Genomic DNA, 14,972 nt, shown 5'->3' with positions numbered 1-14,972 from the left:
TAATCAACGCAAAGAACTGCAGAAATGCTATCCCTCGAGACAACCATTGTATCTGGGTGTTCAACAGAACTGCTTTATGTGTTCTTTGTGTTTCATCTTGGTACCCGAAAGCTGTGTACACAAAAGTTGAAATTTAAAATTAGTGGTTTTTGCTATTTTATCTAGAACATTCCTAAGTGAAAATGGCACTTAAGTTTATGTATTTCTGTATTTGTTTGCTGCAAATGTGTGGTGGTGAAGAATATAATGACTACTCGTATTGTTCAGTGTCACTGTCTTGGTTTGTGCTCAGGCAGCAATGGCTTTATCTACCATTGCTTTGGTACCATGAGCACAAATCTCAACCAGATGAGAAAAGCTAATAATGTCTGAGTAGTGTAATGGATCTTGGGGATTCCCAGAGGTCCACATGGACTATACTTTGAGAACCTCTGCTATAAAGGGAACTCTTAAAATCTTCAGAGTGTTCAAAGACCTGTGAACCATTACTAGGCACATTTTTATTTAGTTTTGGAAAAAATTATAATCTTGTCCTGTTTACCCTTGTCAAGTTTTCAGGTACTGCTTCAGGAGCTTCAGGTGCTGCTGTTACCCTCAGCAGCCCACTAGGGAACAAAAAACTCAGAACAACATATATCTAGGTTGGAAACATGACTACATAAAAGGGAAAAGGGAACATGACTACTGAAATATTGTACAATATAAATGTAGGAGTTGATTTTTGGATATACCCAATTGTCCTATGTCTGTTGAGGTGACAAGATGGATGCTTAGGCTTCAAATATCAAACTGAGATGCACTAGACTGTCCTTAGTTGCATTAGGTAGCAGAAGTTGTGCTACCTGCTTAAGCCATTGATCGGGACCCTTGAATAAATGTTATTGTGATGTTGCTGTATGGACAAGTTGTAATTGGTCATTTCAGGAAGAATATTCTTGGAATATTTCTGGAACTGTTTTATCAATAATAAGTTCAACCCTAGTCAGGTTAATACAAAGTCTTCAAGAAATATGCCTATATTTTCTGCTTAATTATAGTGATATCTCTTAATGCAGGGCTGAATAAATTTTGTTCAATGATGATTTTACAAAAAGTATAACATAACGATGCTCCACTTACCTGAGAATTATAGTTCTAAAATTTCCAACCATGTTATTAAATATAGTTACAAAATTAGAAATAAGAAAAAATTACCTCTATAGCAAAGAAAATTTAAAAAAAACAGTGCAAAAGAAACAAGTATGCACACTTGATATGTATGATTACACTACTCTCCAGTTTAAAGATTCATTGTCTTCCCAAAGCACTTAAAGTCCATATCCTCTGGCCCTCCTTGACTGGACTTCTGCTTTGCTCTCTGATTCATCTCATGCCACCTCCTTCTCCTCATTCACTACACCATCCACACTGATGTTCTTTCTGCTTCTTGAATGTGCCAAGCGCAGGACCTTTCTGTGCCTTTTTTTTTTTTTTCCAATATATGAAATTTATTGTCAAATTGGTTTCCATACAACACCCAGTGCTCATCCCAAAAGGTGCCCTCCTCAATACCCATCCCCCACCCTCCCCTCCCTCCCACCCCCCATCAACCCTCAGTTTGTTCTCAGTTTTTAACAGTCTCTTATGCTTTGGCTCTCTCCCACTCTAACCTCTTTTTTTTTTTTTCATTCCCCTCCCCCTTGGGTTTCTGTTAAGTTTCTCAGGATCCACATAAGAGTGAAACCATATGGTATCTGTCTTTCTCTGTATGGCTCATTTCACTTAGCATCACACTCTCCAGTTCCATCCACGTTGCTACAAAAGGCCAGATTTCATTCTTTCTCATTGCCACGTAGTATTCCATTGTGTATATAAACCACAATTTCTTTATCCATTCATCAGTTGATGGACATTTAGGCTCTTTCCATAATTTGGCTATTGTTGAGAGTGCTGCTATAAACATTGGGGTACAAGTGCCCCTACGCATCAGTACTCCTGTATACCTTGGGTAAATTCCTAGCAGTGCTACTGCTGGGTCATAGGGTAGGTCTATTTTTAATTTTCTGAGGAACCTCCACACTGCTTTCCAGAGCGGCTGCACCAATTTGCATTCCCACCAACAGTGCAAGAGGGTTCCCGTTTCTCCACATCCTCTCCAGCATCTATAGTCTCCTGATTTGTTCATTTTGGCCACTCTGACTGGCGTGAGGTGATATCTGAGTGTGGTTTTGATTTGTATTTCCCTGATAAGGAGCGACGTTGAACATCTTTTCATGTGCCTGTTGGCCATCCGGATGTCTTCTTTAGAGAAGTGTCTATTCATGTTTTCTGCCCATTTCTTCACTGGGTTATTTGTTTTTCAGGTGTGGAGTTTGGTGAGCTCCCCATAGACTTTGGATACCAGCCCTTTGTCCGATATGTCATTTGCAAATATCTTTTCCCATTCCGTTGGTTGCCTTCTAGTTCTGTTGGTTGTTTCCTTTGCTGTGCAGAAGCTTTTTATCTTCATAAGGTCCCAGTAATTCATTCCTGCCTTTAATTCCCTTGCCTTTGGGGATGTGTCGAATAAGAGATTGCTACGGCTGAGGTCAGAGAGGTCTTTTCCTGCTTTCTCCTCTAGGGTTTTGATGGTTTCCTGTCTCACATTCAGGTCCTTTATCCATTTTGACTTTATTTTTGTGAATGGTGTGAGAAAGTGGTCTAGTTTCAACCTTCTGCATGTTGCTGTCCAGTTCTCCCAGCACTGTCTTTTTTTGTTTGTTAAAGAGACTGTCTTTTTTCCATTGGATGTTCTTTCCTGCTTTGTCAAAGATGAGTTGACCATACGTTTGTGGGTCTAGTTCTGGGGTTTCTATTCTATTCCATTGGTCTATGTGTCTGTTTTTGTGCCAATACCATGCTGTCTTGATGATGACAGCTTTGTAGTAGAGGCTAAAGTCTGGGATTGTGATGCCTCCTGCTTTGGCCTTCTTCTTCAAAATTACTTTGGCTATGCGGGGCCTTTTGTGGTTCCATATGAATTTTAGGATTGCTTGTTCTAGTTTCGAGAAGAATGCTGGTGCAATTTTGATTGGGATTGCATTGAATGTGTAGATAGCTTTGGGTTGTATTGACATTTTGACAATATTTATTCTTCCAATCTATGAGCAGGGAATGTCTTTCCATTTCTTTATATCTTCTTCAGTTACCTTCATAAGCTTTCTATAGTTTCAGCATACAGATCTTTTGCATCTTTGGTTAGATTTATTCCTAGGTATTTTATGCTTCTTGGTGCAATTGTGAATGGGATCAGTTTCTTTATTTGCCTTTCTGTTGCTTCATTGTTAGTGTATAAGAATGCAACTGATTTCTGTACATTGATTTTGTATCCTGCAACTTTGCTGAATTCATGTATCAGTTCTAGCAGACTTTTGGTGGAGTCTATCAGATTTTCCATGTATAATATCATGTCATCTGCAAAAAGCGAAAGCTTGACTTCATCTTTGCCAATTTTGATGCCTTTGATTTCCTTTTGTTGTCTGATTGCTGATGCTAGAACTTCCAACACTATATTAAACAACAGCGGTGAGAGTGGGCATCCCTGTTGTGTTCCTGATCTCAGGGAAAAAGCTCTCAGGTTTTCCCCATTGAGGATGATGTTAGCTGTGGGCTTTTCATAAATGGCTTTTATGATCTTTAAGTATGTTCCTTCTATCCCGACTTTCTCCAGGGTTTTTATTAAGAAAGGGTTCTGAATTTTGTCAAATGCCTTTTCTGCATCGATTGACAGGATCATATGGTTCTTATCTTTTCTTTTATTAATGTGATGTATCACGTTGATTGATTTGCGAATGTTGAACCAGCCCTGCATCCCAGGAATGAATCCCACTTGATCATGGTGAATAATTCTTTTTATATGCTGTTGAATTCGATTTGCTAGTATTTTATTGAGAATTTTTGCATCCATATTCATCAGAGATATTGGCCTGTAGTTCTCTTTTTTTACTGGGTCTCTGTCTGGTTTAAGGATCAAAGTAATACTGGCTTCATAGAATGAGTCTGGAAGTTTTCCTTCCCTTTCTATTTCTTGGAATAGCTTGAGAAGGATAGGTATTATCTCTGCTTTAAACGTCTGGTAGAACTCCCCTGGGAAGCCATCTGGTCCTCTACTCTTATTTGTTGGGAGATTTTTGATAACCGATTCAATTTCTTCGCTGGTTATGGGTCTGTTCAAGCTTTCTATTTCCTCCTGATTGAGTTTTGGAAGAGTGTGGGTGTTTAGGAATTTGTCCATTTCTTCCAAGTTGTCCAATTTGTTGGCATATAATTTTTCATAGTATTCCCTGATAATTGTTTGTATCTCTGAGGGATTGGTTGTAATAATTCCATTTCCATTCATGATTTTATCTATTTGGGTCATCTCCCTTTTCTTTTTGAGAAGCCTGGCTAGAGGTTTGTCCATTTTGTTTATTTTTTCAAAAAACCAACTCTTGGTTTCGTTGATCTGCTCTACAGTTTTTTTAGATTCTATATTGTTTATTTCTGCTCTGATCTTTATTATTTCTCTTCTTCTTCTGGGTTTAGGCTGCCTTTGCTGTTCTGCTTCTATCTCCTTTAGGTGTGCTGTTAGATTTTGTATTTGGGATTTTTCTTGTTTCTTGAGATAGGCCTGGATTGCTATGTATTTGCCTCTCAGGACTGCCTTCGCTGTGTCCCAAAGCGTTTGGATTGTTGTATTTTCATTTTCGTTTGTTTCCATATATTTTTTAATTTCTTCTCTAATTGCCTGGTTGACCCACTCATTCTTTAGTAGGGTGTTCTTTAACCTCCACGCTTTTGGAGGTTTTCCAGACTTTTTTTTGTGGTTGATTTCAAGCTTCATAGCATTGTGGTCTGAAAGTATGCATGGTATAATTTCAATTCTTGTAAACTTATGAAGGGCTGTTTTGTGACCCAGTATATGATCTATCTGGGAGAATGTTCCATGTGCACTCGAGAAGAAAGTATATTCTGTTGCTTTGGGATGCAGAGTTCTAAATATATCTGTCAAGTCCATCTGATCCAATGTATCATTCAGGGCCCTTGTTTCTTTATTGACCATGTGTCTAGATGATATATCCATTTCTGTAAGTGGAGTGTTAAAGTCCCCTGCAATTACCACATTCTTATCAATAAGGTTGCTTATGTTTATGAGTAATTGTTTTATATATTTGGGGGCTCCGGTATTCGGCGCATAGACATTTATAATTGTTAGCTCTTCCTGATGGATAGACCCTGTAATTATTATATAATGCCCTTCTTCATCTCTTGTTACAGCCTTTAATTTAAAGTCTAGTTTGTCTGATATAAGTATGGCTACTCCAGCTTTCTTTTGGCTTCCAGTAGCATGATAAATAGTTCTCCATCCCCTCACTCTCAATCTAAAGGTGTCCTCAGATCTAAAATGAGTCTCTTGTAGACAGCAGATAGATGGGTCTTGTTTTTTTATCCATTCTGATACCCTATGTCTTTTGGTTGGCGCATTTAATCCATTTACATTCAGTGTTATTATAGAAAGATATGGGTTTAGAGTCATTGTGATGTCTGTATGTTTTATGCTTGTGGTGATGTCTCTGGTACTTTGTCTCACAGGATTCCCCTTAGGATCTCTTGTAGGGTTGGTTTAGTGGTGACAAATTCCTTCAGTTTTTGTTTGTTTGGGAAGACCTTTATCTCTCCTTCTATTCTAAATGACAGACTTGCTGGATAAAGGATTCTCGGCTGCATATTTTTTCTGTTTAGCACACTGAAGATATCGTGCCAAGCCTTTCTGGCCTGCCAAGTTTCAAAAGAGAGATCAGTCACGAGTCTTATAGGTCTCCCTTTATATGTGAGGGCACGTTTATCCCTTGCTGCTTTCAGAATTTTCTCTTTATCCTTGTATTTTGCCAGTTTCACTATGGTATGTCGTGCAGAAGATCGATTCAAGTTACGTCTGAAGGGAGTTCTCTGTGCCTCTTGGATTTCAATGCCTTTTTCCTTCCCCAGTTCAGGGAAGTTCTCAGCTATAATTTCTTCAAGTACCCCTTCAGCACCTTTCCCTCTCTCTTCCTCCTCTGGGATACCAATTATGCGTATATTATTTCTTTTTAGTGTATCACTTAGTTCTCTAATTTTCCCCTCATACTCCTGGATTTTTTTATCTCTCTTGTTCTCAGCTTCCTCTTTTTCCATAACTTTATCTTCTAGTTCACCTATTCTCTCCTCTGCCTCTTCAAGCCGAGCCATCGTGGTTTCCATTTTGTTTTGCATTTTGTTTAAAGCGCTTTTCAGCTCCTCGTGACTGTTCCTTAGTCCCTTGATCTCTGTAGCAAGAGATTCTCTGCTGTCCTGTATACTGTTTTCAAGCCCAGCGATTAATTTTATGACTATTATTCTAAATTCACTTTCTGTTATATTATTTAAATCCTTTTTGATCAGTTCATTAGCTGTTGTTATTTCCTGGAGATTCTTCTGAGGGGAATTCTTCCGTTTGGTCATTTTGGATAGTCCCTGGAGTGGTGAGGATCTGCAGGGCGCTTCCCCTGTGCTGTGGTGTATAACTGGAGTTGGTGGGCGGGGCCGCAGTCCAACCTGATGTCTGCCCCCAGCCCACCGCTGGGGCCACAGTCAGACTGGTGTGTGCCTTCTCTTCCCCTCTCCTAGGGGCGGGATTCACTGTGGGGTGGCGTGTCCCGTCTGGGCTACTTGCACACTGCCAGGCTTGTGGTGCTGGGGATCTGGCGTATTAGCTGGGGTGGGTAGGCAAGGTGCACGGGGGCAGGAGGGGCAGGCTTAGCTCGCTTCTCCTTAGATGATCCACTTCAGGAGGGGCCCTGTGGCAGCGGGAGGGAGTCAGATCCGCTGCCGGAGGTTTGGCTCCGCAGAAGCACAGAGTTGGGTGTTTGTGCGGAGCGAGCAAGTTCCCTGGCAGGAACTGGTTCTCTTTGGGATTTTGGCTGGGGGATGGGCGGGGGAGATGGCGCTGGTGAGCGCCTTTGTTCCCCACCAAACTGAGCTCTGTCGTCCGGGGGCTCAGCAGCTCTCCCTCCCTTTGTCCTCCAGCCTTCCCGCTTTCTGAGCAGAGCTGTTAACTTATGACCTCCCAGATGCTAAGTCGCGCTTGCTGTCGGAACACACTCCGTCAGGCCCCTCTGCTTTTGCCAGCCAGACTCAGGGGCTCTGCTTGGCGGGCGAGCCGCCCCTCCGCCCCAGCTCCCTCCCGCCAGTCCGTGGAGCGCGCACCACCTCGCCGCCCTTCCTACCCTTTTCCGTGGGCCTCTCATCTGCGCTTGGCTCCGGAGACTCCGTTCTGCTAATCCTCTGGCGGTTTTCTGGGTTATTTAGGCAGGTGTAGGTGGAATCTAAGTGATCAGCAGGACGCGCGGTGAGCCCAGCGTCCTCCTACGCCGCCATCTTCCTATCGAAATCCAACATTTATTTATTATTGAGAGACAGAGAGGCAGACTTTGAGCAGGGAAGAGGCAGAGAGGGAGGGAGACACAGAATCCAAAGCAGGCTTCAGGCTCTGAGCTGTCAGCACAGAGCCCTACTGGGGGCTCAAACTCACAAACCAAGAGATCATGACCTGAGCCAAAGTCGGACGCTTAACCAACTGAGCCACCCAGGTGGCCCCTTGTGCCTGGGTTTTTTTTCCTAGATCTTTGCATGGCTGACTCCCTCTTACCCTTCAGGACTCAGTCCACACTTCGTATACCTAGATAAGCCTATTATGACCACTCTGCTGAATAATAGTCTCTCCACATCACCCAATAATAATTCTCAATCAGATTACCTTCTTTTAATTTTCTTTTCATTACTGTTGCTATCTAAAGTGATCTTTTTAAATATTGGTTATTTATTGTATAAATTCCTTATTAATGGGAACCTCTTCTGTCTTATTAACTGCTAAACCCCCTCACACACAGTAGATATTAAAATATTCCTTGAATGAAGGAATTTTCTAGATCCATAAATGAATTTATAGGAAACATGTTAGTTTCTGTTGAGGCCAAATTAATAAGGTATTCAAATCCACCTGTAAACAAAATCTTTTAAACAACAGAAAATTACCTCCCCATTTATCTCTAGGGAAAGTGTGAGGTCACTGATAATAACCTTGGAGAAAAGGCAATGTCATTTGGGTTTCCTGTTCCCTTCTGAGTCAAGTCTTTATATAATGAAATTTTCTTTTTATATAAAGTGCTATAAATTTTCTAAATACTAGAAATGTCCCTAATAAAATATAAGAACATAGAAATTGTTCCAAAGAGAAAAATACAGAAGGCTTACTTGTGGATTCTTTTATGGGATCATCTCAAAGGTGAAATTGCCTTGAAAAGAAGCTCTTTCAATAGTAAGTAATTTATACCCCTTGGATAAGGTCTAACATGGCATTTTAATTTCAGAATATATTTTACGACACCCTGCCCAGCTGTTCAAATCCAGCCATTATTACTTCTTCCAAATACCATGGTTCCCAGAATTTATGTTCTCAATAAATGATTTCAAGGTAAGTCAAACATGGTGATGGATGTTAACTAGATTTATTGTGGTGATCATTTTTGAAATTATACAAATATTTAATCATTATGTTGCACACCTGAAACTAATATAATGTTATGTGTCAATTATACCTCAATAATAAAGTTGAAAAACTGGAGTCCAAGAGGATGACATAGTTAGGAAGTTAAAAATAAAATAAAGATAGACAGCAGCACTAGAAAAAGAAGGAAAGAAAAGAAATAACTGGTCCTGTTTATGTCATTTGTTTAAAATAATCATTTATTGATTGTTATTTGCTGTCCACTGTTAGGCTTTTCCTCTTTTGCAAGAAAAAAAAAGGCAAGTCAAGCAAATAATGTATTACTCTTAATGAAAAATATTTTAAAGTCCATCCTTCAGAAAGAAAAATAGACAAATGCTAAGATTTAATAAATGCTTCTAAGACCTCATCTTAGGCTTACTTATTTTTACAGTCTCTGTATATTTGAGTGCCTGGTTGTTGCTCAATTTTTGTTGAGAGCCTGTATCCCTATAGGCAAACCTCTTTTTAGAGAACATTCCATGGGGAGACAAGGGAATATGAATACCAGGTGAGAGAATTTGACACAGCAGAAGTCAAGGCCCTTGAGTGCAAACAAAACCCTGAAACAAAGTAAACATGAGGGGTTTGGTGTACCCTATACACCTACAACCAGGAGTCATATATTGTATCTATTTCTTGGAAGTTTATTGAATGCTTTTTGTGTACCTAACACGGTATTAGATATTTAAGGAGGCTTAAAAAAGACAATATTGTTTTACCTGGAAAAACTTCTGCAGATAAGGACTTTTTAAAAACATAACTCCAATGCCATTATCAAACCTAACAAAATGAATACTTACTCCTTACTATCATTTAATACCTATTCAAATTTCCTTAACTGTCTCAATTATTTTTTTTTTCCAGTTTTGGACAACTTTATTTGGGGTACAAAAAAATCTGCACAAATTTTAGACTGTGTTAAAATTTCCAACAAGAGATTTGCTAAATGAGAGCTTCATTTGCTATTTAAGTATTAGTCTCTGGTACTATTAATCTTTGAACAGGTTATGGCCAACTGTCTTTGTACACTTTATTTGTTTGAATTAGGAGCCAAACAAGGTCCACACATTATATTTGATTGTTGTAGTTTTTTCAGTGTATAACAGTTCCTTCTTATTTTTTTTACACTTTTTTTTTTCCTGAAGAAATTTGGTCATTTGTCCTGGGGAATGATCCACATTTTGGATTTGGCTGACTACTTCATCACGGTGTTATTTAACTTTTTCTGCTAATTCTTATTTCTCATGCTTCATGGATGCTACTAATCTAGAGGCTTGGTTAAACTGAGTTTTCATTTGACAAGAATACTCATAGGTGGTGCTGTGTATTTCCTAATGCATCACATCAGGGAAGCACATAAGGTCTAGTTGTCTCAGTTTTAGTAACACTAACAGTGACCAGTTGGCTCATGAGTTGTCAGCTTATCTAAACTTCCTAACAACCTGCCACCAAATAATTTTAGCACATCTTGATCATCATTGCCCACATCTGTATTTCATTAGAATCTGCAAAATGGTGATTTTCTATTTCTATCATCTTTTCCTGCTTTTATTGACTGGAATCCTTCCTTAAAGAAGAATGGTCCGCATCTACTGTTTGGTTATTCTGAAATACAGTTCACAGAAAAGAATGGCAGGATAAATGCTTCATTCTTTATCTTTATAAACAACTTCCAGAGCAATGACTCGGTGTCCTAGAAATTTCCAATGATAACCAATGAAGTTTTCTTTTTTGCTATATCATTAGGAGCTCATGAGTTTTAAAAAATATATTTGACATGTATCACTCAATTGCAGTCATTCTTTTTGATGCTCAGATTGTCTCATATTAGGCAAAATGGCATAACAGGCAAGTGGAAACTCCTTCACGTTGGCTCCTATGTCCTTTTGACATAAATCCTTCAGTCAGTAATAGCTTAGTTTCTTAATGTCCTAGGGTCATATTTTATTCCCTGTCCCAGATCTGGAATCAATCATTTATTGAAGGAACTCTGGCTCCTATTAGTCGGAAATGGTCTGGGTGTCAAGGTGATCATTGTTACTGGGTTTTTATTGCTTCTACATCTTTCTGTTGGACAGAATTTATACATACATAATTTTTAGAGAGAAAAAAATAATGTGTTCTTATTCATATTTCCAGGCAAAATTAGGACCACAGAATTTTACTTAACTTTAATATTTTGTAAAAAGCATGTATATGGTTCAAGTCAAAACTCTAATACAAGGCACAGAGAGGTCTTGCTTAGGCCTCTGTTTCCTACCATCTTATTTCCTCCCTCTTCCACAGAAACTATTCTGGTTAATTTTTGTTTCATTTTTTTTTATTGTTTCTTTTTGAAAATATAAGGACATGTGTATATATTTGTCTACTCCTTCTTACACAAAAGGTGGTAACACACTATAAACACTGTTTTCCACCCTTTCTATTTTTTCCCCCACTTAAAGATATGTCATGGGGGTCAGCTACTCTATATTAGCACATAATCATCTCCATCTTCTCTTGGAGTAGTTAGAATGCATAATACACCCTTGTGTGGCTATATCATAGTTTATTCAACTAATGCCCCACTGATGGACATTTTTTATTTCCTGTCTTTTGCTACTGGAAATAATGTTTCAATTAATCACCTTTTGCATAAATCATTTCATATTTTTGCAGATGTGTTTGGGGGTTCGGGGATCTGCATTTTATTTTATTTTTTAATGTTTATTTTTGAGAGAGAGAGAGAGTGGGGGAGAGAGTGGGGGGCAGAAAGAGAGAGAGACAGACAGACAGAGGTTCTTAAGCAGACTCTGCTGAGAGCAGAGAAGAGAGCCTGCTGTGGGTCTCAAACTACGAATTAGGTTATCATGACCTGAGCAAAAGTCCTGACGCTTAACCGACTGAGCCACCCAGTCGCTCCCAGGGATCTGCATTTTAAACAAGAATCCTAATGATTCTGATGCAGGTGATTTAGATCTACACGTTGAGAAACAATAGTATAGAGCAGTGTTTTTCAGTTGTGGGTGGGGACCCATTAATGAGTCACGAAATCAGTTTAGTGGCTTGAATTTGAATTTTTTAAAAAATAAAGTAGAACAGAAGTGAATTGAAACTATCAGTACACACTATAATAAGAGTAAGGGATATTTCTTTAAAAAATTTTTTTCATGTTTTTTATTTTTGAGAGAAGGAGAGACAGAGGGTGCGTGGGCAAGGGGCAGAGAGAGAGGGAGACACAGAATCCCAAGCAGGCTCCAGGCTCTGAGCTGTCAGCACAGACTCGGGGCTCAAACTCATGAACCATGAGATCATGACCTGAGCCAAAGTCAGACACTTAACTGACTGAATCACCCAAGCACCCCTCTAGATTCTACTTTTAAATCCTGTTTTCTTTTTTCTTTTTTTAAAAATTTTTAACGTTTATTTAGTTTTGAGAGACAGCACAAGCAGGAGAGGGGCAGAGAGAGAGAGGGAGACACAGAATCCAAAGCAGGCTCCAGATTCTGAGCTGTCAGCACAGAGCCCAATGTGGGGCTCAAACCCCCAAACTGTGACATCACGACCTAAGCCAAAGTTGGATCCTAAACCGACCTAGCCACTCAGGACCTCAAGAGATATTTCTTTAAACTTTTGTTTCAGAAAAGTATGTGTATGAGTCTGAACTGGATCATGACATATAATGTGTTTGTTACTCTGGATTATAGTCCAAAAAAGTTCAAACAATTGTTGGGGGAGTAGATTGTCAGTAAACAGATAAACTACTATTAGCTAGAATATTAGGGAAGACTTTAGGGTAGCATTGGTATCTGAACTTAGCCTTATAGAATGTGAATAGGCACCAAGAACATAGGTTGCTTTTCATAAGCGTAAAGTGTACATGGGGTATTAGAAGGGAAGAATACCAAAAGTGAAGCCAGGAAAGCAAAAATGTATATAGTGTATAAACAGGTCTCCTACCTGGCTAGAGCAGAAATGGGAAGTTGTCACTGACACTAACCATCATTCTCTTTCAAAAGCCAAAGGTTTATTGTTAGGTAACTAAAAAGTTGTAATTATTTTCTTTTCACTTAAATTAGGCTTTGAAACATCTGTTTACCAGTCACAGCACTGGTATTGGAAGAAAAGGATGTCGATTAACAACAGAAGATCTTGAGGCTTATATTTATGTCTTCTCCCAGCCTGGAGCATTAAATGGTCCAATTAACCATTACCGAAATATCTTCAGGTCAGTATAATTTCTTTTTAGTTAAATAAAATATTCATTCCCTAAAGAGCCAATATTTTATTTATTTATTTTTCCCAAATATTACTTAAATTCCAGCTATTTAGGGGCACCTGGGTGGCTCAGTTGGTTAAGCCTTCGACTCTTGATTTCAGCTCAGGTCATGATCTCAGGGTTTGTGGGATTGAACCCCGCATCAGGCTCTGTGCTGTCCATGCTGGTTGGGATTCTCTCAGTCCTCTTTCTAGTCTTTCTCTGCCTCTTCCCTCAGTTGCATGCTTGTATACACATGTGCACACACCCTCTCTGTCTCTCTCAAAATAAATAAACATTAAAAAAATTCTAGCTAGTTAACATATAGTGCAATATTAGATTCAGGTGTAGAATTTAGTGATTCATCACTTACATACAACACCCAGTGCTCATCATAAGTACCCTTCTAAATACCCATCACCTATTTAACCCATTCCCCCACACACCTTCCCCCCAGTAACCCTCAGTTTGTTCTCTATAGTTAAGCATCTGTTTCTTGGTTTGGCTCTCTTTTCTCCCCCTCTAAGTTCATTTGTTTTGTTTCTTAAATTCCACATAAGAGTGAAATCAGATGACATTTGTTTTTCTATGACTGATTTTGCTTAGCTTAATACTCTCGAGCTCCAGCCACATTGTTGCAAATGGCAAGATTTTGTTCTTTTTTATGGCTGAGTAATATTCCATTGTATGTATATATACCACATCTTTATCCATTCAACAGTCAACGTTTGAATGTTCAGTCACTGTTTCAGTTCTTTCCATAATTTGGCTATTGTTGAAATTAATAACAGGTGTTGGTGAGGATGTGCAGAAAGGGGAACCCTCTTACACTGTTGGTAGGAATGCAAACTTGGTGCAGCCACTCTGGAAAACAGTATGGAGTTTCCTCAGAAAGTTAAAAATAGAACTACTTTACAATCCACCAATTGCTCTATTAGGTATTTTCCCAAAGGATACAAAAATACTAATTTGAAGGGATACATGCACCCTGATGTTTATAGCAACATTATAAACAACAGCCAATATTTTATTATTATTTTTTTAGCTTATTTGCTTGTTTTGAGAGAGAGACCACAGGCAGGGGAGGAGCAGAGAGGGAGAGAGAGAGAATCCCAAGCAGGCTCCGAGCTGTCAGTGCAGAGCCCAATGTAGGGCTCAATCTCACAAACCATGAGATCATGACCTGAGCTGAAACCAAGAGTTGGATGCTTAACTGGCTGAACCACTCAGGAGCCCCGTCAATATTTTATTTTTAAGATTAAGTTCACAGTTTATCCAAAGACTCAAAAGTGTTCATTTTGTAAGTTACATAGTCTTTTTCTAGGGAAAACTTTAAACATTTGGAAAAGTAGAGAGAAGAATATAATGGAATCCCCCTATAGTTGTCACTTGTTTTATCCATAACTATATCCACTTCTTATTTACCTTTGGATTATTGTGAATAGATGTATGTTTGTAATCATATTTTTAATGATTATTATTCATTCAAGAAATACATATTAAGCACTTTGTATGTTCTAGTCTATGCCAACACTCAGGATATAGTATTGAACAAAATGAGACAAAGGTCCCTGATCACTAGCCAAGTGGGGAAAACAGACATCAACTGTATAAGCCCAGTAATGAATATACGGTTATAAACAAACAAAGACCATGATAGAAAGGGATGAGAACTGAGCAAATGATGTTTGAACAGAGAAATAGAGGATGAGTTACATATTGACTGAATAAAGTTGGGGTCAGAGGGATTGGCATTTCAGGAAAAGGAAACAGCATGTACCAAAGCAGTGTGGGAAGATAAGAGAGTTGTGGTTTTAAATAATACAGTGAAGGCCATTGTAGCTAGAGCACAGAAAAAGAAAATAAAATGAGAATGGGTCCACGAGAAGGCAGTGGCTGGTCTTACAGAGCCATGTAGACCATATTAAGTACTTAAGACCCATGAATGTAAAGCTAGTAAATGAGCATTTCAAGCAGGAAAGAGTAACAATCTAATCTGTATTTGTATACATTCATTCAATGTGAGGAAACTGCAGTGGTCCAGGCTAAAGATGATGGTAGCCTGAAATAGCCTGAAGGCAGTGGAGATGGGGAGAATGGGTAGATTTAAGAGATATTTAAGAGGAAAATTGACAGGGATTGGTGATGGGTTAGATGGGCGGGGGTGGAGGG

General features: G+C 39.0%; 1 protein-coding gene across 1 annotated transcript in view; it reads left to right on the top strand.

Moving 5' to 3' along the window:
- The window catches only part of EPHX4 (epoxide hydrolase 4), a 47,040-nt gene that overhangs the window by 19,208 nt on the left and 12,860 nt on the right, over positions 1–14,972 (top strand). Inside the window, exons 5-6 of the mRNA XM_049618464.1 lie at positions 8,385–8,488; positions 12,622–12,770. Of these exons, the coding sequence (XP_049474421.1) occupies positions 8,385–8,488; positions 12,622–12,770 (253 nt within the window). The remainder of the gene's footprint in view (positions 1–8,384; positions 8,489–12,621; positions 12,771–14,972) is intronic.

Source organism: Panthera uncia (assembly GCF_023721935.1).
Source record: "Panthera uncia isolate 11264 chromosome C1 unlocalized genomic scaffold, Puncia_PCG_1.0 HiC_scaffold_4, whole genome shotgun sequence".
Lineage (NCBI taxonomy): Eukaryota > Metazoa > Chordata > Mammalia > Carnivora > Felidae > Panthera > Panthera uncia.
The sequence above is the reverse complement of the archived record's forward strand: the minus strand, read 5'-3'. Positions and strand labels throughout refer to the sequence as shown.